Raw genomic sequence first — 23873 nt, 5'->3', positions numbered from 1 at the left:
CATCTTGGCCCCTATTCTTGCCAAAAAAGAATTGAAGAATCTATTAATAGTGCACAAATTGTTTTTTTCCCTTATCCTACAGAATACAACCATGAAAATATTTTTGAATTATTAGTATTTAAAGTTTCATTTCTGTTGTAGAGGGACACAACAAATAAAGAATGACCCAGAAAGTAGATTGATTATTATTATTCTTTTTTTATTTCTTTTGTATTTATGCTCACAGGAAACTGCAACAAAACAAATGAGCATGTGTTGGAACTTTAAAACAGAAGTGGGGGCGTGTGCGCTTTGGAGCGACCAACAAGAGATGAGGGGAGGGATATACCAACAGAGACCATCTTCCTCCTGACCTCTGGAAAACGATGGACGTGCCGCTTCCTTCTAAATTTAGACACTTATTCGTGTCTGTGCATTATGCGCTCCAAACTGTTGTTCTCGTTTATGTCAATAGTTTAGGCCTAGTTCGGTCGAAACGAGGTGACCGACCCTCCTGGGTCTCCGCTGACATAATGAACGGCAGCTCGATCTGACGAACGCACACCACCGCAGTAACGGCACCTTTCATGTTTACTAGACTCACAAACAGGCGTAATGGCGCAGGGGAACAATTTCCTTACTCTCCCCTCACAACAAGAGGGTCTTTTCAAGACTGTGAGAGTCGAGCGTTCCGAAGACAACAGTAACGATGAAGAGGAGGAAGAAACAGAGGAAGACGTCCGGCTAATACCGAGGTCGTCTCCTATTCCCAGAAAGCGAGGCTCTTCGATCGCGGATGAAACCGCCGAGTATATGCGAATTCGCCAGGTATTGCCGGACAGAAGAGTGTCGTTTGCAGACAGTACGGGAGCCGAGTTGGTCGATGTCAGGCTGTTTGTTGCGTTTGATTCGGATGAGGAGGACGATTCAAGATGGGAGGAAGAGGAGGCGCGCTACCGAAAAACCTACCGCGAGCCCACTTACCGTGTGTGGCCAGAGTTCCAGGCGCTCGCCGGAACGGAGCTGGCGCTTGCTGTCCACAACAACAAACTGGAAGTGGAGAGCGTGGCATCCGTGCCAGATGAGAGTTTGTCCTTCGAGGTGATTGTTCGTGTGCTCAACATTTCTTTTCACAAATCAGTCTATGTGCGTTCTACGATGGACGGTTGGATCAATCACTTTGATTACCCAGCCGAGTATGTCCAGGGCTCCAACGACGGGGAAACCGACAAGTTCTCCGTGAAGCTGTCTTTCGCTTCACCGTACCTGTTCAACGGAGCGCGTATTGATTTCGTTGTACGTTATGAGACGTCAGATGGAGAGTTTTGGGCTAACAACTCTGGCATGAATTATTCGGTATCTCTACTACAGTCATATGAAGACGAAATAGACCAGACCACAACAGAGGAGAAAACTGAGCTGAAAGGAATCCTAAAACCTCCAAGGTATCGGTAAGTGGGCGTCCATGGACTTGTGACAGAGATCAAACACTGTTGTCCAAACTATGTTTAGCCAGCAGTCAGGATTATTCCTTCTAAGAACCGATTGATCCTTTACCAAGGATAATGTTAAAAGCAATGTCACTGGCGCGAGTGCTGTGCCTGTGTGTGATATAAATTAGGCTACTTGAGAATTTATTTGTTTTTATCCTCATTATTAAAGGGTTACTTCAGCGATTAGCATGGGCATTCAAAACAGAGCTGTGCGGAGCAAAGTGAGTGTTTCAACTTTTCAATGAATTCTTATGTAAGTTGCTTCCATAGGCTTGATCTGAAAACGCGCCAGACTGGACACGCGCCATGAATGTATGCCGCGGCCGCGCTTACCTCAGCTCTGCTCTCTTGATGAATGAGATCTGACTCCTTGTGCCATGACTTTCGTTCGGCTCACTCGCACTTTATTGAAAAGACACGTTCAGTTTTTAATTTTAGTGTCTATTCTCTAACTAATGAACAAAATAATTGTATTACTATGAAAATCAAAACGACGGTGGGGGCGGGGGCAGGGTGGGGGCAACCATAGGTGACTTTGGGAGTGGCCTAGTTTGGGCAGCGAAGCAAGTGCATTCTGGGAGTTCTCTTATGTCCACATGAGACAAATACATTTTCTGTCTTTTTTCAGTTCGGAAGCAGGCACCAAATTCAAAATTAATCACATTTATACAACATAAGTGACCCAATTTAATAATTAATTAATTAAATAATTAATTTAAAGACAGTTTAAATACAAATTCATGTTGCCAGCACCGAAGTACCTCTTCAATATTAATTAATATTGCGCAATTTTAATAAATATTAAATTTAATTAATAGTAATTAATATTGTGCAATTTACCTTTCAAACAAAATTCAGTTATTCCGTTAATTTATAAGTCAGGTTTTCGAAGCAAAAACTCCATAAAATGTTTCCATACTAGGCAAAATTATTTTAAATGATACCTTATAAACTTTAAAGAGAGACCTACTGTGAGCTATGAGGTTGGTAATTTATAGTGTTTGCATCTGTTGTAAACGTTAGCCAGCATAATTTAAATTTCGTTTTACAATCTTGTTTAACAGCAGAATTTGTGGTGGAAAACCACATTATGATGGATCAGCGCAAATTATGTAACCAAATCGATCATGCTACACTCTCAAAATACTTAAAAAAAATAGAGAATAAAACTGTTTGCTATAATTTTATAATTAAACATTAAAATAACATGGTAACACAAATCTGTAACGAAGTTCTTAACTGGGCAGGAAGGAGGCGGGAACTGGCAAACTAAAATAAATAAACAAAACGAAAGTAAAACCGCGGGCAGCCCCTCACGGACGACTGCCCACATACACACACATAATAAAACGTGGGCAGCCCCTCACGGACGACTGCCCACACACATAAACGTAAACAAAACACAACATGAATTCCAGGCCTGGTCCTCTCTCGTCTTCCGCTGCCTTCGCTCCTCCTTTTATGCTCCCGTCACATGGCCGCGAGACGAGACCGGTGTGTCATGCAGCTGGCACTCATTAACACTCGTCACCGGCCCGCTCTCGCGGTCCCTCGCCCCGCTGCTTGCCACAAAATCATTTTACAGTAGAAGGCAGCACGATGAGCTCTTGTGTACAGCTAAAAATAACTTCAAGCAAATGACATGAAAGCCAGATACATTGCAATTACAAATGGCCACGTCCACTCTTACCTGAAAAATAAGGTGGGTATGATGTGTTCAAGTCATGTCGTAAAGATCGTATCGTATTTACGAGTTAAACGCACATGAATTTGTGCCACCACAAAGTCGTAAATACCAGTTGGAAGTTTGGGATTTTAAGCCCCGTTCTGGACAAGTTGGGGGCATATCAGTGAGAAACATGGCGGAATCAATGGTTGCAACGGGTATTTAGCAGTGACACTGTCAGGCTTTGTCATTTCAAACAAAGTAAGCTAGCATTATAATATAACAATTAGCCTAATATTTAACCATATTGTTTACAGTGGCTTCATAGATTAATTAAAAACGTAAAAGATTAAAACTCGCCTGATATTTCATTATTTTTCTTTGTTCTTCATTTTCTATAAGCAGAGTTAACAAACCTTGCTGTATTTTCATTAAAATAAGGTACACCGCCATCTTACTCCGACCAAAGAGACTTGTACGCACATGATGTCGTAACCACGACTTCTCACCTCGTTAATACGAACATTCCAGGAGGACTTGAACGCACCAATAGACCTTAGGCAACCCTGCCCCTTATCAGCATGCTGTGGAAATACAAAACCGGAAGACAGAACAAAACGTAGTGAAGGTAAGATCTAGACATGTGCCGATTTTCGATAATGCGATTTATCACGATAATGAATATGCATGATATTGTTATCATGGGCACTTTAAAATATCGTAAATAATAATATATTAACAATTTATAATTGTTTTATAATGCACTCAAGAATACTTTGCCCATCAACCGTATAAATGCTCAACACTGCTGTATTCTGCGTCAAAGGGACACGGCTCAGATATAAATAAGCCCAACGTGCGTTTGCACATGACTGAACCGGTGAAGGAGACACGCTGCTGAAGTGCCGCTCAGTGACAGCAGAGGGCGCTGATGGAACGGCAGAATGCCACGGTTACCCCGGAAACCAGCAAACAAACAAAAAACGCGTGTAGTTTTTAAAACAGCCGTTCGTTTTTGTAATCTCAATGTTGTTCATCACAGCACCAAATACTTAAAGACTTAATAGGCTATTTATTTTCAAACTTAAACATTTTTATGTTTTAATCTGAACTACAACATGCCCTAATGATTAGAACTGTTCTGATTATTTGTTATTGTTCAGTCAAACTTTGAGACATACGACTTCATTATTACCAAACTGACAATGAAAAATACTTATAAAGAATTAATCATTATATGTTAATTTCTTAGTTACTGTTTAATAACATTAAAATCAAAATAACTTTTTTAATGGACCTAAGATAAAACTAACGTCTCTGGTTACTCAACGTAACCTTAGTTCCCTGAGAGGAGGGAACGAGACATTACGTATGGGAAACCCTTTTCCTCGAAATGCTGAAGCCTGATTGAATCACTCTATTGCTTTGCAATAGCCAATGGCGTCCTGGCAATCGCCTGATTGGCTGGCCCAGCCACTATAAAAGCGATGTCAGGCGCCAAAAAACCTCAGAATCTTTCGACTGAACGAGAGCTATTGAGGCAATGAGGAGGCGTTTCACACGGCAGTTTACGTAATGTCTCGTTCCCTCCTCTCAGGGAACTAAGGTTACGTTGAGTAACCAGAGACGTTCCCTTATCGAGTCGGTTCCTCGACATTACGTATGGGGAACGTATAAAACCCCGCCGTGTGAAAAGAAAATAGAGTCGGCCCGGTACAACAGAGCCAATGGCGCTTTCGGCTGTAACCACTGGTATCAGCGCGTTCGCCCCTCCCCCTTCAGGTCAGGTATCGGACCTGGTTGAAAACCCTGGCAGAGAGCCAACTCTGCGTTGACACTGTCAGCGTCTCCCTTGTATACAGTCGAACTACGTTGGACTAGTGAATTACAGGGGGTGAATAAGGCAACAAGATGTTGGTGCTCGAATATATAGCCGGCGTGGATAAGCGGGCATAGATAATGGGGATAACACTGAAAATGTGGTTATGACTTAAAGGCGCTATAGAGTTAACTTGACTCTGTATTGTCCCGTGCTGCTTAGACGACCTAGTTGAAACCACGTCTGAAACACGCGCTGGGTTGGGGCGTGTCTTCAGGTGACTCAGTCGTCCAATGGCTGTTCAGCCTTCTCCTCCTGCACTGACAGAACGTGTGGTGCAAACGAGGGAATATCTAAGTTATAAAATTTCGCAAAAGTGTTGTGAGATGACCAGCCTGCCGCAAGGCAAATGTCTTGAATAGACATACCTTTAGCCCAGGCCCATGAAGATGCCAGACTCCTAGTAGAGTGGGCACGCACTCCTATCGGGCAGTCAAGTCCCTGGGAATGATAAGCTAGGCGCACAGCCTCCACAATCCAGTGCGACAGTCTCTGCTTCGACAGCGGGCCACCTTTCCTGGCGCCAGCGTAGCAGACGAAGAGCTGTTCTGAACTTCGAATCTGACTAGTTCTGTCTACATAAGCACGCAGCGCACGCACGGGGCACAAGGCGCACTTCTGTGACGCTGAATCTGAGGTTGGCTCTGTGGAACAAAAAGCTTGTATCGTGACAACCTGGGCCCTGAACGGGGTTGAGAGCACTTTAGGCGTGTAGCCGTGTCTGGGCGTGAGTCTGACCATACAATCGTCTGGACCAAACTGCATACAAGCATTACTAACTGAGAGGGCATGTAGATCACCTACCCGCTTCCCACACGCCAGCGCGAGCAGCAGCGCCGTCTTAAATGAGAGCACTTTCAGTTCGATAGACTCAGCTGGTTCGAACGGTGTGTCAGATAGCGCTCTGAGCACTAAGGCTAGGTCCCATACTGGCATTTGGCGAGGGCGAGGGGGATTCAGTCGCCTCGCTCCCCGAAGAAAGCTCGTTATTAAGGGGTGTTTACCCACTGAACGGCCATCCAGTATACTATGAGAGGCTGCGATAGCGGCCACATAGACCTTCAACGTAGAGGGAGAGCTGCCATTATCCAGACGTTCCTGTAGGAAGGTTAAAACTACGGGAATAGCACAAACCACAGGGTCTTCATTTTTGCTATCACACCAGTGCGCAAACACTCCCCATTTCAGTGCGTATAAGCGCCTCGTTGACGGTGCTCTGGACTCTGCTAGCGTGAGCCAGACTCGGTGTGAAGCATCCAACTGGTTCACTCCACACTGATTTTCCACACGTGTAGGTCCCACAATTCCGGCCTGGGGTGCCATATGGAGCCCCTCGCCTGGGACAACAGATCCCTCCTCAGTGGAATTCGCCACGGAGGAGTTGACGACATGTTCATCAGCTCCGGGAACCACGGTTGGTTGGGCCACTTTGGCGCTACCAAAAGCAGAGCGTCCCTCTCCTCCCTGATCTTTTGCAGCACTAGCGGCATTATTTTGACTGGGGGGAACGCGTATTTCCGACCCGTGGGCCAACGGCTCGACAGCGCGTCCCCTTTCAGGGGAGCGGTCGTCAGCGAGAAGTATAGAGGGCAGTGAGTGTTCTCTTCCGACGCAAAGAGGTCTATTTCCGCTTCGCCAAAGATGCTCCAGACCATCTTTACTGTTTGGGGATGCAGTCTCCACTCCCCATGAACAATGCCCTCCCTGGACAGCATGTCGGCTCCGCGGTTCAAGCTGCCCGGTATATGTACTGCCCGGATCGAGAGAAGTGCCCGATCCGTCCACAACAGCAGGCGTCTCGCCAAGCCGTGTAGGGCGCGGGAGCGCATTCCTCCCTGGCGATTGATATACGCGATCACCGCCGTGTTGTCTGTTCTGATCAGAACATGACGGTCCTTCAGAAACGGAAGAAAAACCTGCAGCGCCAGACGAACAGCCTCCATCTCCAAGCAGTTTATATGCCAGCGCTTTTGGTCTCCCGTCCACGTACCGAACGCTGGTCTGCCATCGCAGAGGGCTCCCCAGCCTGACAGCGATGCGTCTGTGGTCACCACTATCCTCCTGACCACCCTGCCCATAGCAGCACCCTGTTCGAACATAGCTGTGCCGAACCAGGGCGTCAAGGTCTCGAGACATGCTCGCGTTATGACAAGGCGTTCTGTCCCTGCCCTCCACGCGTGTGATGGGGCTCTGTTCTGTAGCCAGAGCTGCAGCGGTCTCATATGCAGTAAGCCCAGCCGACAGACGGAGGCTGCAGCCGCCATTAGACCCAGTAGTCTCTGGAACGTTTTTAAAGTGACTGCCCTGTCTCGCACAAACGAGGCCAGTGTATTGTGAATGGACTGGATTCTCTGTGTCGATAAGCGCGCGATCATCGTGCGCGAGTCCAAAACCATACCCAGAAAGGTAATGGATTGGCAGGGCTGAAGCGTGCTCTTCTGCATGTTCACAGACAAACCTAGGCGCGCTAAATGAGCGAGGAGCATCTGTTTGTGTTCCTCGAGCACACTTTTCGATTGAGCAAGGATCAGCCAGTCGTCGAGATAGTTTAGCACGCGCATTCCACTGAGTCTCAGGGGAGAAAGCGCCGCATTCATGCACATCGTAAATGTACGGGGGGCCAGCGCTAGGCCGAAGGGTAACACTTTGAACTGGAATGCAACACCTTCGAACGCAAATCGCAGAAAACGCCTGTGATGAGGGGCTACCTGGATGTGAAAATAAGCGTCTTTCAGATCCACCGCAATGAAATGATCCCCGGGCTGAATGTGCGCCAGGATTTGCTTCACTGTAATCATTTTGAACGATCGTTTCGCGAGCGCTTTGTTCAGCGGTCTTAGATCTAAAATGGGGCGCATGCCCCCGTCCTTTTTCGGAACAAGGAAGTAGCGGCTGTACAGCCCGCACTCCCTCTGTTCCTCGGGTACCATCTCTATCGCTTGCTTCGCTATGAGGGAGGAGATTTCTGCCCGTAACAGTGGGGCGCTCTCTTCCGACACTTCTGTCATAATCACACCGTTGAAGCGGGGTGGTCTGCGAGCGAACTGTAGCGTGTAGCCGTGCTTTACAGTGTTGATCACCCACTCTGACGCCGCCGGTAGCTGTGCCCACGCGCTTAGGTGGTTCGACAATAGTGACGGCGGTGTTCGCTGCGGCGAGGGCGTCGTGCCAGTCGCCGGCAGAGCATCGCTGCTTACAATGACGGCAGGTGATGTGTCTGTGGTCTGACCCACGGAGACATTTAAAAACTCGGGTTGCGCCGAGCTTCCGCTCCGCCAAACATCTCCCGAGGGAGAGGTTTCGCTTATGTCGCGGACAGTAGTTAATGGAGGAAAAGAGCTCTTTTGGTGAGTCATGTAACGTTTTATTGCAACACAGTACATTGTATTTGACACAACATTTGAATGCACATTGGGATTCTTTGTTGGCTGCTGAAAGAACTCTGAGCGGGAACGCGCTCTTTTGGCCGCCGGTCCGCTGTCGTGCGCGGGCCGCGCTCTTTTCCTCCTCACAGGAACATCAGGAGCGCTGCTCCTTTTTCTCCGTCTGCCGACCCTGATGATGAGGGGCCGACTTCGCCCCGAAACGGGGTTTCCTGAACTGCCTCTGACGGAGTGGCGGTTCCGGCTCGCGGCGCGGATTCCCGCCCTGGACAGGCGCGCGCCCAGCGTAACCTGCCTGACGTTGAGCCGATGACGATCTGGACCTCGCTCTGGGAAGCGCATTCGATCGTTTGGGGAGAAGATGCGGCAGCATCTTAGATTGCTTCAATGCCTCCGTGTACTTCTCTGAAAACGCCTCCACCGCGACGCCAAAGAGGCCCTGCGGGCTTACCGGCGCGTCGAGGAGTTGCTTCTTCTCCGCGTCCCGCATCTCCGTGAGTGTCAGCCACAGATGCCGATGCAGGACAACGAGGCTGCCCATGTTGCGGCCGATTCCCTGGGCCACCTTCTTAGAAGCGGCCAATCCGAGGTCCGCTGCTATGCGCAGCTTACGGACTGATTCTGGGTCCGGGCCTTCCTCGTCCAGGGACCGCAGGAGTCGCGTTTGGAAGACCTGCAGGATTGCCATCGTGTGGAGGGCAGATGCTGCATGTCCTGCTGAAATATATGCCTTTTCAGCGATGTGAGCAGTGGCTCGGCATGGCTTAGAAGGCAGTGAGGCGGCTTTCCAACCGCGGGACGGGCATAAGTGAGCCGCGACGGCGTCCTCGACGGGAGGCGGTCTGGCGTATCCTTTTTTCTCCGCCCCTTCCACTGTCGTGAGCAGTTGAGTCCCTTGAGCATGGGCCCGAGCTGAGTGAGGGGAGCGCCATGAACGAGTGAGCTCCTCGTGGAGCTCGGGAAAGAAGGGGGCGGGCCTCTGCGCGACGTCCGCCTGGTGGCTAGCGCCGAGGAAGGACCCGTCCATCCAGCGTTTGGACGGCTGTTCAGGTGCCGCCCAGTCCAGCTCCATAACCGCCACTGCCTCTGAAAGAATATTCATCAGTTCCGTATCCAGAGAGGTTGAGGTACAGCCAGCCTCTGAAGGCACTTCCGACCAGGCACCCGGATCGGAAGCACTCGTGGACATGGCGTCGTCCTCTCCGTATCCGAATGAGACCATTTCCCGCGCTTCGGCCGGAGGGCGGGAACTATCCTCAACATAGGTGAGTGGGGGTTCTGACACGCGAGGGCAACGTGGGGGATGGGCCGACGTCAAACCCCCCGCAGAGCCCCTTGAAGGGGTTACCTGCGATCTGCCGGCCCGCGGCTCGACGGCGGCGGGCTGAGGAGATGCAGGAGGCAGCGGGTCGTCGCCGCGAACGACGGCTAGCCGCGCACGAAGGATCCTGATTGGCAATTCCTCACAGGCTCGGCAATCTGATCCTTCCAATGCCGCCTCAGCATGGGCTAGGCCCAGACACAGCACACAATCCTCGTGTGCGTCCGGAAAATCGACGGGCCCGCCACACTCGCGACAAAGAGACATCTTGAAGTTAGTAATCCGCCGGAACGCAAGAGGGGATTCGCAATCCGCGTGGTCCACTCTCGTAGCGTAAATCAACGACGAAACCAGGCTCCAGGTGAAGAAGAAAGATTCTGAGGTTTTTTGGCGCCTGACATCGCTTTTATAGTGGCTGGGCCAGCCAATCAGGCGATTGCCAGGACGCCATTGGCTATTGCAAAGCAATAGAGTGATTCAATCAGGCTTCAGCATTTCGAGGAAAAGGGTTTCCCATACGTAATGTCGAGGAACCGACTCGATAAGGGAACAATGATCAGTATTTCTTAACTAACATTAACAAAAACATACTTTCGTACCAAATGTAGCTATTGCTCAATCTTAGTTAATGCATTAACTAATGAGCCCTTATTGTAATTTGTAAGCCTACCTGCTGTTCTTTATAGCCTAATTCTTTTGCAATTTAATCTGTTTGAAAATTTTACTTTTACAGCTCTGAAAAATATCAAGAGACCACTTAACATTGATTTCTCAATGAGGGGGTCTCTTAATTTTTTTCCCAGAGCTGTATATATTTTTGTTGCTTTGTATTATTGTATTTAAACATTCAGTTATTTTTGTTCTTACAAAAATAGTTCTTAAAGCTGTTATGCTATGGCAACACTTTTTTTTTTGCAACTTATTTCAATATCGTGATAATATCGTATACCGTGATAAAACTTCATCAATTAATCGCAACATGAAAAATTGATATCGGCACATGCCTAGTAAGATCTTATTTATAAATGAACCGTTCATTTCAATATCTTCTCAGTCTACTGACATTTGTTATGACAGCTGCTTCAAACATTACAATGCCCACAATAACTTTTGTTAACTCTACAATAAGTAAATCTACTTACTCTTCGACAGTGATTCCATAGAAACATACAGAGCTACCGCAAAAATATATCCCTGCATGCTTGTTTGTCTGGTGCATAATGGCTACCGTTTGTTTCTCTGTTTCTCTATGTTAGCCGCCAGAGAAACAAGCGCACGGCCATCTTTGAAGCATACCAAATATCAGTAGACCGGGGAGATTCTAAAATGAGCGGTTCATTTATCTTACCTTCACGCCGTGGAAATACAAACTGGAAGACAGGACACAATCGCAGCACTAAAAAGGGGCGGAGTTACATAAGATCTATAGTTTCAAGCCTTTAGATTTTGATGTTGCCAAGCAACATGCAAACTAAAAGCTGGTCTAAAACACTGTATAAACTGCAGTCGTGGCCTAATGGTTAGAGAGTCTGACTGGTAACCCAAAGGTTGCTGTTCAATCCCTTGAGCAAGTCACCTAGGTTGAATCCAAAATCATCCCCTATACCTTCAATCACTATTCCCTATGCTAGTCAACTAATACAGTTCACTTGAGTGAATGAAAACAAGTGAGCGAATTCAGACAGCCGCTGTGTGTACATCGGCTGTACACTCGTTATTTCGGTGCAATGTGGGTTAGAATGAGTGCACTCAATAACGTCCAATAGTGCCCTATGTAAGGGTATGGGGGCGATTTCGGATATAGCTCCAGTCTCGCCAGACCAAGCCTGCCCCACTCTTGTTGAAAACCAAAGTAGGGTTGCAACGGTATACCGGTATGGCTGTTTATTACGATATTAACATGTACAATTATCATATCGTGAGCATTTGCTTATACATGGTTTTTGGAAAAAAATTAAAGCAGATCTCACCTGCGCTACTGCGCATGAACAACTTCATTACACGTCACTCCTTAGACTCCACTTTACATATACAACTGAGAAAATGTCAGAGCCAGAGGCTACAAATTCTAATCCCTATCCCCTGACAAAAAAAAAGATTTAAAAAATCTGCAGTATGGGAATACTTTGGGTATTCGAAAAATGAACGCGGGGTTGTCCTTGACTATGCTTATCCAGTTTGCATGAAGAGTGGCTGAAAAAGCAGGAAATACGTTGAACATGTTCTCCAATATTCGTGAACACCATCCATCCGTGTAGATAAACTTAAATATGTTCTGTTTGTAACTTAAGGCCATTTTATTTCCGTGATGCTGGTTGAATTCTGAAATCCAGTCATGATTTCCACACACGACAAGACAAGAGAACGTGCTGTACGTCGATGTCCTCTTTATGGCTACGTCATCAGATTCAGATCCCTGGTTACGCCAGTCTCATGCAGAAACACTGAGTTCTCTTTCGCTCTTAAACAAACAATAACAACAACACAGGGAATGCTGCCAAAATGTCAGTTTTGTTGAGTATTCTCATAATAGGTGTCTTAAAATAGTTAACGTCTTAAATGAACGTGAGAAAATGAGATGCGCGTGCGTGTCAGAGCCGCGTCTTGTTCGGCGGTGGCTGATTTTAATGGGACCGCAGCACTGATGAACAAAGAAAGAACGGGAACAGAGAAAACATGATTAATCTATATTTCATTTATCATTTGTGCAGTTAAGCTGTTTGATAACAGGGAAGGCCACCAGTAAATATAATTTTTAAATTTTTATTTAAAGATTGTTTTAAGTTCACTTAAATTAAAAGTTTTTTAAAAGTCTAATGTTGAAATTTGGTAGCTTTCATTTATACTGTAATGTAACGTCATTCATGTTTCATAGAGACTGGCCTTCATTCATAAAAAGAAGCTATTACAACACTTAAAATATGCTGTCTTTAAATTGTTTCTACATTAATTAGGAGAGTAACTGAAATTATTGCAATATCAAAATATTAAAAACTCAAAAATTATTAAAGTTTGCTTTCGTACTTTTCTAATATATAGAGGAATAGCATTCCTTATTTTGTTCAAATGGGGGATTTTTTTTATTTTTCTTGTATCTTGTAAGTATGCAAGTATGCCACATCAATAAGGTGTGTATTGAATTTGGTATTTTAATATCACTGTCTTACTGCATTAATACTGACTACAAACCTGGAAAAATTACTGGTGGTCAATGGAGGAAAGCCTTTTTTTGCCCTCCAGGTGGGCTTTCCTATAAGCGTGTGAAGACGTGAAAACTATGGATACGGAAGTGACTTAAACTGCAATTCATTGACTGGCCACTAGGGACAGGCTCCAGAATGGAGCAGAATCTCTTTGAGTCCCATGTTAAATTACAGCCTGGTACAAATTGTGGTTTTGGTGTTTAAAGCTAATTTTGCCCTTCATGACACCTGTGAGGGGGGTGAAATTTTTTTTCTTCCTATTTAACTTATATAAAGTCTTAAAATTCCTCATAATTAAGGGCTTGGCCACTTTTGAGTGACAGATGGATTGTTGTTTGTCTGCTGTCTGTTAGTCATCACGTCCACTCAGTTCCCTCCACATCCCTCCTCTTTGCCCGTTTTCAGTTATCTAAGTGTGACGCACTGCCAAGATGGCAACAGCCAACTCGATCCTACTTAACGCTTCAAAACTGCTTTTCAGAATCCTATGGCTTATGCCACGGACACTACGTTCTAAAGAAACTAAACAATCAAATTACAGTTCAAATAGTTTTTTTCCCAAAGATGGTTTCTGTCATTTTAGGCAGTTTTTTTTTGGGGGGGGGGGGGGGGGGGGCTGCTATTATTGACAGCTGAGATTGACAGCTTCTGAGTGAAGTAGTCACTGAGGCACCAACAGACGTTTTTCAAAAGTGGAGCTTCAGCTTTAATTTCTACATTTCCATAACTGTTTATTTAACACCGACATAATTAATTGTTCTGCATCTGCGAGAGGGTGGGCTGGCTTTTGATATCGTGGCTCTACTTCCTGCTCACTACTGTGCAGAGTCAGTCCCAAATCTGCACAAGATGTCAGTGCCATTATTCATTTTTCTTCAGTGGAAGGTAGTCAAGTCGCGTCGTCCATATTTTGTTACTACATGAGCCAGACCTTCAGACTGAAGGCAGAAGGTCTGGACTCTATCTCAGGATTCATTGGTCAAGGACCGCCCCAGAGGACGTTTGACTGACATGTAACACAACCAGTCACAGTTAGTTTTGTACTGCGACTTCCAGGCTATCTATAAATCCTCCATTCAAGAACATTGTTTACTTAGTTACGTAGTTTACTGCAACAATGGAGCTTTGAACTTCACATACTTTCGAAAACCCAGCGTTTAGTTGATCCTGGTAAGCTCTCATTGTCACAGTTGTAAACACAACAGCATGCTTGTTTCACTAGGGAGTTTGGAGTTGCGGCATTTGTTTCCAGGCGGACCGTTAAAGAACATTGACACGCGTGTCTCGTGGACATCCTGTAGAATTCAACCAATCAGATAACGATTTTGAAACTCCTGAAGTGTTTTCAGATAAGTGTATGCATCAGACAGCGGTCCATGGGCATGATGTCTGAGGCTGAGACTACCTTGTTACCCAATCGCTCCCCGAGCTCCACAGCAAAAAATGGCTGCCCACTGCTCCGGGTGTGTGTGTCCATGTTTTGCAGCGTGTTCATTACTCTGCTCTTAATGTGTGTGCACTAAATTGGATGGGTTAAATGCAGATGGCAAATTCTGAGTATCGGTTACCTTTTAGGGGGATTGTGGGCTTGATTCTCAATACCAGCGGGAAATGACTGAGGTGCCCTTGAGCAGTGAATGTCTGCCCACTGCTCTGGGTGTATGTCTGAGCTTTGCAGTGTGTTCTCTACTCACTGCTCCTAATGTGTGTGCACAACTTGGATGGGACAAATTCTGAGTATGGCCATACTTAGCTTTCACTTCAATTTCAGTTTCCGCTAAGTGAAGCGGCTATATTGAGACGATCACTCAGCTCTGTAATCTCTCCTCTACAGGTCCAATCCAGGTTTTGCATTTCCCTCTCCTTGCTTACCTGTGAGAGAGAAACCCTGCTCTGAGAAATACTGGAGTGAGAGCGCACACTAGTCAGTGACTCTCAAAAAAAAAACCGTAATGCCCCATAAAAAAATTGTATGCTCTTAGCAATGCTAAGCCCTAGTAATCAAAGGCAACTGTGATGCTGCTTTGGTTCTGTTAAATGAAATACCGCATCAGTGAAACATCATTTACATTAATGATTTAAAGGGGGGGTGAAACACTCAGTTTCAGTCAATCTCATGTCAATCTTGAGTACCTATAGAGTAGTATTGCATCCTTCATATCTCCGAAAAGTCTTTAGTTTTATTATATTTATAAAAGAAATATGGGCTGTACCGAGTCTTTCCGGAAAAAAACGAGCGCCTGGAGACGTATCGTGTGGGCGGAACTAAAGAATGACTAGCGCGCAAAGCGGTGATGTCCTCAAGCGTGGAGAAACCCATGGCTATCGAGCTCAGCTAATAGATATATGATCCAGAATCATTCGGAGGCTGAAATAAATTGAACAGGAGAAACAGCAACAGCAGGACGTCCGTCTCTGTGGTATGTACTTTATTTAGTGTCCTGTCAACATTTGTGTGTCTTTACTCGCAGTTTATGAGGACATGATTCGGTTTATGGACTATTGTATGCGACTAAACCTTAGTAGTAGCGAGCAAAACGGTTTTGCACGTCAGACTAGTGTAACGTTATACATAGAACAACAATAGAGTCCGTTAGCGCATTTGAATGACGAAGCACGCGATCGTGTCGTTTACTGATGTTTACTCACGCGATGAGCCAACAGCAGAGACATTTGAAGCAGTTTTACTCACCGGCTGCTTCCAAAGCAGGACCGAACCTTTATCGCTGGGACCGCTCCGTCAAAAACACTCTTCTTTGGTATGATTTGGTAAAGTTCTGACAGCATGGTGGAGATCCACTTTTGCGACGCGACTGAAGCGATGTTGTGAAGCTTCCCGTCATTTCTGCGTTCAAATCGGTTCAAATGCAGCGCTGCCTTCCCGGAATGCTGTACTGAAGCGTTGAAGTCGCTTGATGTCACCCATAGGAATAAAGTGGAGAGCGGCGCCTGGATCGACTGGATCTGCACCTGAGCGAGTGTTTATTGGGCGTGCATTTCCTCTCTCGCTCTAGTCACGCGTGCGCACCCTACCGGGAGAAGAGCCTGTACGGCCCATACAAGGACCTGCCGCTCTATTAACGTCAAGCCGAGCCATACTCGAAAAAAACTCTCCGAAACTTGTGAGAAACCGGAAGGAGTATTTTTAACACAGAAATACTCTATCAAACGTCCAACATTAGTTTTTGAAACTTTGTCTATGATTAGGATGGGAATCCAAGTCTTTAACAGTGTAAAAAGCTCAGTATGCATGAAACAGCATTTCACCCCCCTTTTAAGGTTTCTACATTTATTCAACAAAAATTAGGGACATTGTTACTGAAATTTTAAGTTGCACTGCTGCATAGAAGCTGCATTATTCTCTTGATGCACCTACGTTATTTTACATGCAGCCTTTGCAGTGTTAAAATTATAAAACATCATTAAACATCCACTGTCTTATGTTTCCATTTCCTGGTGGAAAACCATGGCTTAACATCATCTTGGATTATACAGTGCCTGTAATACAGCATCTTTATATTGTGTGAGTTTTGGGGTTGCAGTCTCCCCACCCCCTCACTCCCTTTTGAGAATGACAACCATTCAAGGGTGTGTGAGGAGGATGAAAATAGGACAAGGAAGGTGTCACTTTCAGCTCTGGCGTACCGAGACCTTACCTCTGACCTTTCTGTGGGGGTTTCACAGTAGAGACACAACAAACCAACAAAAGCAGACACAAACCTACGCCGGTTCCATCTGTACGCCTGGAGACAATCATTTTACCCATTCTCTTTACACATTCTGTCTTGGATATACACAACAGCAATACAAGTTTGGGGGGGTGGAGAGACTGAACCCAGATAAAAAAATGTTTTACACACAACAATGCCATGGAACTCCTGTTTTGTCAGGAGATCAAAATCAAAAGATGAGTTTCGACTTTCAGTTCCAAGCAGACTCGCAAGTCTTACTCGCAACCTTTCCCCAAATGTCAAGCTTGTTTCTATTATATTGCTATATATAAATAAGGTCATAGAAGAAGAGGATGTCAATTGAAACGCTTCGCACATAGAAAACTAAGAATGTGTAGCGACTTCTACATGAAATGGAAACGTTTATACAAAGAGTCACATGACCAGTACATCTGACCATCATGCTCCTTTTGGTGGCCTGCAAGAATGCATGTGTAATATTTGGACCTTATATTAGTCCTTATCCCATCATATGATCTATCGTGGGGTTTAAGGGGGAGTGTGGACTAGACAGTCTCCACCCACAGCTCTGAAAAACATCTCAAGCTCTGGAGGCACTCAGATGTTACCATAGTAACAAATGTCACAGAGGTCACAGTTATTTTCCATTTAATGAAGCAGTCATGTAAAGCTCTGGCCAGTTGATGATGCCTGAACTTTTAGGGATAGTTCACCAAAAAACTAAAATTATATCATTAGTACTCACCCTCAGGTTGTTCCACACGCATATGACTTTTTATCTTCTGTGGAACACAAAAGACGATATATTAACGAATGTTGGTTACCAAACAGTTTTGATTGGCATTGACTTACATTGTATGGACAAAAAAAATAGACGTTTAAATTTTTGTTTCATAGAAAATTAATAGTTATTATTAATAGTTAAAATAGTTATTCAGGCTTGATATCTAACATTCTATAATGAACAATTAATAGTATTATATAAATAATAATTTGTGAAATGGATTGTAACTGATTAAATTCTATACTTTTCATTTATTAATGCTGTTTATCAATGTGTGCTGCTGAAGAATGATTGTTTTGGTGTGTATGTGTGTGTCTTCCTTTTTAGAGCTGACATTGGTTACGATGACTCTGATGACAGAGGAGATGGTATGTTTCAAGTGTCATAATGTTATCCGATTAGCTTATTCATTTTGGGAAAAGTAAAGGAAACAAATGTCACGTTTAGTCGTTTTATGCTTCAGATTCTTCAGTGTTGTTTTTTTCCAGCAGATCTGAGCAGCACTGAGTGTGAAGAAGCAGAGAATCAAGCCTCTTTTGCACAGCTGCCTATAACCCATTCAGAGATCGACATCGAGGTGAGTGAGGTTTGCTTTATAATCTCCAATTCTGATTTCGGCTTGGATAGCAGGTGGAAAAAGACACGGTGCATCACAAACATTCAAAAAGTTTAAACAACACTTTGTTTTCCCCTTTTGACTCTAACCTTTACCAGATTTCCATGGCGGTTTTCATATGTGGTGTAACGAAAAAAAAAATAACTTTTTTGTTGTTGTGATGTGTCGGAAAACTCATTGACCTCTATGCCGTCTAGACACGCTTGCAGTGAGCCTTTACAGGGCTCAACGATAAGGATTTTTTTTCTACTGGCCCAGTTGGTTCAGTGGTTCAAATGTTTTCTTGCCCTGCCAAAACTTTCACTGGCACCACCACAAAAATTAATGAATAAATCAAATCAAATAGGCCTAGTTGTGGTATTCATTGTTTTTGACCCATGTAACCTTAATAAATAACTTTAGGACACCAAAAACGAATCTCATTTCAAATATTGTTAAAGACACGTAAACAATCAGTAATGACATAAGAACAAACAATCACAATTATTAGCAATATCACAAATAAATACAATAGAACAAACATAAAAATGAAAGAAACAGTGCTTTTCAGGGTTTTCATGTTGGTCTAAGAGTATTTTTCAGGTACTGAAATTAAATAAAGGAATCAAATGTAAGATAACATTGTATAGTCTTTTTTTCTTCTTTGTCCTTTGTTGTTTGATTAACATTAAAACAGACTGCAGCAGGTTTATAATGCTGCTGTCACTTTAAGACGGAATGCACAGATCCAATATACTGTTACAAATGCGCTTTCTTTCTCAACTGTTTACGTTCACTTAAGTAAATTATTGATTATGTTTATAAGGATACTTGCAAAGATGGGCATATTGGCATAATGTTGTGAGAATATGTCTGTTCAAGCACAAGAAGACCTGAAAGAGAACTTAGTATAGTTCAGTATTCGCCTGTTGTCTGAGCTGTGGCATTCTGGGTGTACGCTTCGGAAGTGTGTTATGCACACAAAACTTCTCACACTGTGCGCGAGTACCAAATTGAGTTCTCTTTCACATCATCTTGCAATTGAATGTTTAAAGTGGCAAGGCTTAAAAACACGTGCAATTATGAGCTTACAACTTCCGTGCAACTTTTGTGACGATGCAGTACTGGCCTGATCGGGCAAGTGACAGTTCCTTCGTCTGTCCCAGAGCGTATTTCACTCTGGCCCGGGGCCATCGGGCAGTCCATAATGTAGAACCCTGCTTTGAATGTTGTTACTGTCTGTGGTGGTATACAGTTATTTATCTAACAGCGCTGTCTTGTGTTTTTTCCACTATTATAATGGATTCACTACTGCGACAAATGCAGAGCTGTAGTGTTTTCAAAGCAATTTAGACTAAAGATAAATCAGGAATCTAAATATAAATTAAACTTTTAGCACATTTTCTATTTAATATACTAGCTAAAATACTGAAAATGTGGGTTTTCATCATACCTGTTTACTCACACAATTCAATTCGCTTGTTAAATTCCCAGCGAGATTTCACTTTCCCGATAACCGCTTGCTTATGTCTATTGCAGTGTGTTTATTTGCAGCTGTTTTAAGTTATCGAATCTGGTATTTATAACAATAGCATCACCATTTCAGTTTCTGGACTGTCGTCAGTCAGCCCATTACAATAAATAGTGTACAATAAAACATTTGTATTTTTTTAGGGATTAAAGGGATAGTTCACCCAAAAATGGTATGTTTATCAATCTCATTCCAAACCTGTATGACATTCTTCTGTGGAACACAAAAGAAAATGTTATGAAGAATGTTGGTAACCTAACAGTTTTGTGACCTTTGACTTCCATTGTATGAGCAAAGAAACACTGATACATTTCTCAAAATGTTCCACAGAAGAAAGAAAGTCATATGGGTTTGGAACGACATCAGGGTTAGTAAATGAAGGCAGAATGTTTATTTTTGAACGAACTATCCCTTTGATTGCGGACTGCCATTAAAATATATAAAATTAGATCTGACAAAATGTCCCTTTTTGTAAGTTAGCTTATGTTAATCATCAAGAATGCCATTATATATCAGATAAAAAGAAGATTAACAATTGTATTTGTTGATATTGTTATTCTTTTCATCTGTCTACCTGAACAGCTCATTGAAGCTTCAGCATCAACTTAGGTAATGTGCATGTGACTTGCTAACTTGACGCCTTGCTAATGTCACCCATTCATCGTGTTGCATGTAACGTGCATCCTGTATCATGACTCATAAGACATAATATCTAGATCAGCTATGTAGTATTTGTTTTTCCGTGCTTTAAGTTTTAAAAAGTAATACGATTAGTGTATACTACTTATGTTTATTTATATGAGCAATTCAGTTAAGTTGAGTAATTTGAATCTAAAAGGCCTTGTTTGAAATTCCTGATATTTTCCACATGAGGAAAACAAACTGCTGTGAAAGTGGGAATATCTTGTTTTTGACAAAACATTGGGCTCCTGGGCTGTTTTTCTATATATAGACCGTTTTGGCAAGGAGTCTTTGGTAGGAAAAACCCTACGTACTTGAAGTAAACACAAAATTACCAAAGAAAAAATAAACAGTAGAAATTGTATTGCTTTAATTCTGTGTATGTCCTATGTAGATATTGTCAGTACCGTTGCATGTTTACCATGTACAACTTTAAACAGATTCATAGAGCTAAACTACATTTCCAGCGTCACCTTTTACATCTGTTTTTTAATCTTAATTTGTCACAAACATTCAGAATTGTATTTTAAAGGCTTTGTTTTCATCGGTATATTCTTCCCTCATTGGCACAGGCTTCTGGGAAAAGAGCCAATGGGATCTGGCACAAGCTTCATGCTAACATAATTCATTTCCACATTTGCACTTAGCATTTTAGTAGTTAAACCTTTTTTGTTATTGTTGTTAAAATCTGTTAAATCAATAATAGACATTTTCATATTCATATAAATAGTTTGTTTTTTATAATTGTATAATTTTCACCACTGTTTTTTGTAATGATCATTAAACAAACTGAAATGGTCTGAAACAACAGCATGTATTTCACATCAATGGAAAACTATACTAATATCAGTAGTGCTGGTGTCAATAATAATAATAATAATATGCATTAGTAAATCCATTTACTCTTGATTGTCCAAATGCTTGCAATCAAGAAATTATTTCTAATTTCACTAGCAATGGATATTAAATTAACCTTTAAGTTTGTGCCATTGATCTTACAATTCTTGTTAGTCTGTAGAAATTCATAATTGCAAACAAATGTTTGTCTACAGCTTATATTTTTGGTAAAAGTTGATGGTTTATTCAGAATGCTAGCTTTTGTTACTTTTCCGCTCTGTTGCAGACTGCCAAAAAAATGTCCAGTTCTCCAGAGTCCACCAGGACTTCCTCCACGGCAGGATGTCATCTGTCCACTTTAGATATTCCCTTCGGAGAAAAACTTCCAATAGAGTCAGTGTCATCCAGTAATTCACCACAAACAGAAGAGTTTGGACTTCAGCCATCAATTCTATTCATCCCCCGATCACAATCAACACAGCAGTCCTGTGAGCCACAAGATCAAGTCTATAATGTTGTCCCGTCCGTGTCCCTTTCTCTTCCTGAAATCTTCATCTACTCCTATGATGATCCAGAGACAACCAAGGACGAATTTGAGGATTACAATAAACCCAACCAATCCCTTAATCTACAGAAAGATGATTTCCAGCTTGAGATCTTAGCGCAAGTGCCTTTCGAGTTTGGCCAACCATCACCGGTTGGGTTTCCAGGCACGCCAGATATCCAGGATATGAAGGATGCTAAGGAGAAGGAATATATTGAGGATAATGATGGCACATTGGAAGACATGCTAGAAGAACCAAGTCAGAATATAGAAGAAGATAAAACGGGAACTAACTTTCACATGTTGGAAGAAGCCAGGCGGCCTTCTTTGTCAAATGAAGTAAACAATACAGCTAAAGACATGGAGAAGCTCAGTCTGTCAAAAAATATACAGCATACTTTGGAGGAAGGAATTCAAGAACAGAAAGTAAAGCTTGTCTCTTCAGCCAGAGTCGAGACCACCAAGGCGTCTGATGCAGTAAGCACCAAGATGGATGATGAGGAAACAGATGTTTTGGTGGCTTCCTGTTTGTCGCCCTCTCATTTCGGTCCCACAAGACAGGATAGAGAAACCCAAAGCTTACATATCCATCCAACCTCTGATAAACTGGCAACCATGCAACATCAGCAAGAGGAAGGACTTGTCTTGGATTCAAACGTTATCGACTCAGTCCTCCTTGAGGATCCAAAACTTGATAACCAAACTCTTTCCATGTATACTCCAGAACATCCAAAAAGCAAACAACAAAAGCCTAAACTGGTCAGCATTTCTGAAACCTCACCTACAGCCTTTGATCTTCAACCTTCAACTGTTTGCGCTTCAGCAGAAGATGGTTTAACTTTAGAGGATGATGAACCTTCCACTGCTCCATGTCAGACATGCAAAGACTCTGAAACTCAGCACACACTGCCAAAAGATGGCACTGAACTATCTCAAATATCAAAGGATCACTCTGAGGTTACTTTGGACACGTGTCTGATGGTCTCTGTGACCTTCCTCAGTGCTGTTATCTGCCTGGCTGTTGGAATTCGAGAGCCTAGTGTTTTTCTGTATTTGGGATTATTCCTGTTGTCCTTCTGGTTCTAAGTTCTATACCAGTTATCCTTCCCCTTCCATCCATTTCTCATAAAAAAGCCTTAAGATTTTACCTTCTTCCTTTCTCCCCAGTGCCTTGAAGAATTCCACAAAAAAAAGCAAACAAATCTGGTGTTATATTTGTGTTTATGTGGTTGTAAGTAGAGTACGAGTTAGTTAATGTCTTTAAAATGTAGGAGTTAAGCGTCTGCTATATATATTTTGTATCATTCAGGCTTAGTGGTATAAAATCTGCTGTGTTTCACATACAACCAAAAATAATAGTTTGAGCAAGCATTGTGTATTTTAGCTGAATTACATCACAGTACCTCTAATACACAAAGTGTGTTTATTTTGTGAGTTTCTCTGTATATGTGCATAGCTACTGGCCCTAAAAACTGCATTTGGTTCTATATACAAACTTTGAGTCACTTGTGAGTGGGATGACTTGATGGTGAGTGTGTTTATGTGTGATGATAAATTAAGTGAGACTGGACAAAGAGGTGATATTCCAGAGCAGAATTTTAGGAAAGTTTAGTTATACCATAATGGTTCTCAAATGTTTGTAGATGTCTTCAAAACTATACAGAGCATCTTGGTTTGAAATGTTTTAAGATAATGACTTTGTATGTTTAAATGACACTGTGAAAGTGTGTTTGGTGTTATATATGATCATTTTGTAACATGGATTTCACTATAAACTTATAAGTGAATGTTAAGCTTACAGTGTATGCAACAATTTTGCACCTATCTGCTTCCAAAAGAGTGAGGGGAAAAATCACTTAGGATACTACTTTTTTTTTCTTGTTAGTTAGCAGACAAGTATATGGCCTTTTGCAGTGCTCTTTAGAAGTGTGCCCCAAGCCTCTGATATCACCCCAAAAGGTCACGCATTGCGCTGAAGTCACTGCATCAGGTTACAGAACAGAAGTTAGAGCTGTTCCTTGAAAAAATCTTACACACTTGGTTCCCTTCTTCCAAAAACTTTAGCCTACATTAAGATATAAATCACACATTTTATTGCCGTCATGTCACTGAATTATTGTGCAAACAAGATTGTGAACTCATTAACATACATGTTCACATGTATTTTGTCAATGTCAAAGAAGTAATAAAAGTCTATATTAATGATAAACTGACCAATTTATTTCAGAGCTCTTTGTGTGCAGCTTTTGTGTAATGTTAAAATCAAGCCAAAAATGTCAAAATTT

At 43.0% G+C, this 23873-nt stretch overlaps 1 protein-coding gene across 4 annotated transcripts; it reads left to right on the top strand.

Moving 5' to 3' along the window:
- Positions 1–269: 269 nt before the first annotated feature.
- Positions 270–23809, top strand: si:ch211-167b20.8 (uncharacterized). 4 transcript variants are annotated; one of them, XM_067413716.1, is made up of 4 exons: positions 270–1424; positions 17728–17768; positions 17889–17977; positions 21331–23809. In XM_067413716.1, exons 1-4 carry the CDS (start codon positions 595–597, stop codon positions 22672–22674), a joined length of 2304 nt encoding a protein of 767 aa, XP_067269817.1. In that variant the 5' UTR covers positions 270–594; the 3' UTR covers positions 22675–23809. The 4 variants fall into 4 exon arrangements, with proteins under 4 accessions (XP_067269817.1, XP_067269818.1, XP_067269816.1 ...); XM_067413717.1 differs by having other exon boundaries at positions 271–1424; positions 17892–17977; XM_067413715.1 differs by having other exon boundaries at positions 271–1430; positions 17892–17977.
- The last annotated feature ends 64 nt before the right edge of the window (positions 23810–23873 follow it).

The sequence above is a fragment of the Pseudorasbora parva genome, chromosome 13 (assembly GCF_024679245.1).
Source record: "Pseudorasbora parva isolate DD20220531a chromosome 13, ASM2467924v1, whole genome shotgun sequence".
NCBI lineage: Eukaryota > Metazoa > Chordata > Actinopteri > Cypriniformes > Gobionidae > Pseudorasbora > Pseudorasbora parva.
Note: the sequence above shows the minus strand (reverse complement) of the source record. Positions and strands in the feature narration are given on the sequence as shown.

Excerpts from the sequence above, each read along its gene's own strand:
- si:ch211-167b20.8 (XM_067413714.1), top strand. The coding sequence starts at position 595 with ATGGCGCAGGGGAACAATTTCCTTACTCTCCCCTCACAACAAGAGGGT. Across the intron at positions 17,769-17,888 it reads CTCTGATGACAGAGGAGATG|CAGATCTGAGCAGCACTGAG; the intron begins GTATGTTTCAAG and ends GTTTTTTTCCAG. Across the intron at positions 17,978-21,330 it reads ATTCAGAGATCGACATCGAG|ACTGCCAAAAAAATGTCCAG; the intron begins GTGAGTGAGGTT and ends GCTCTGTTGCAG.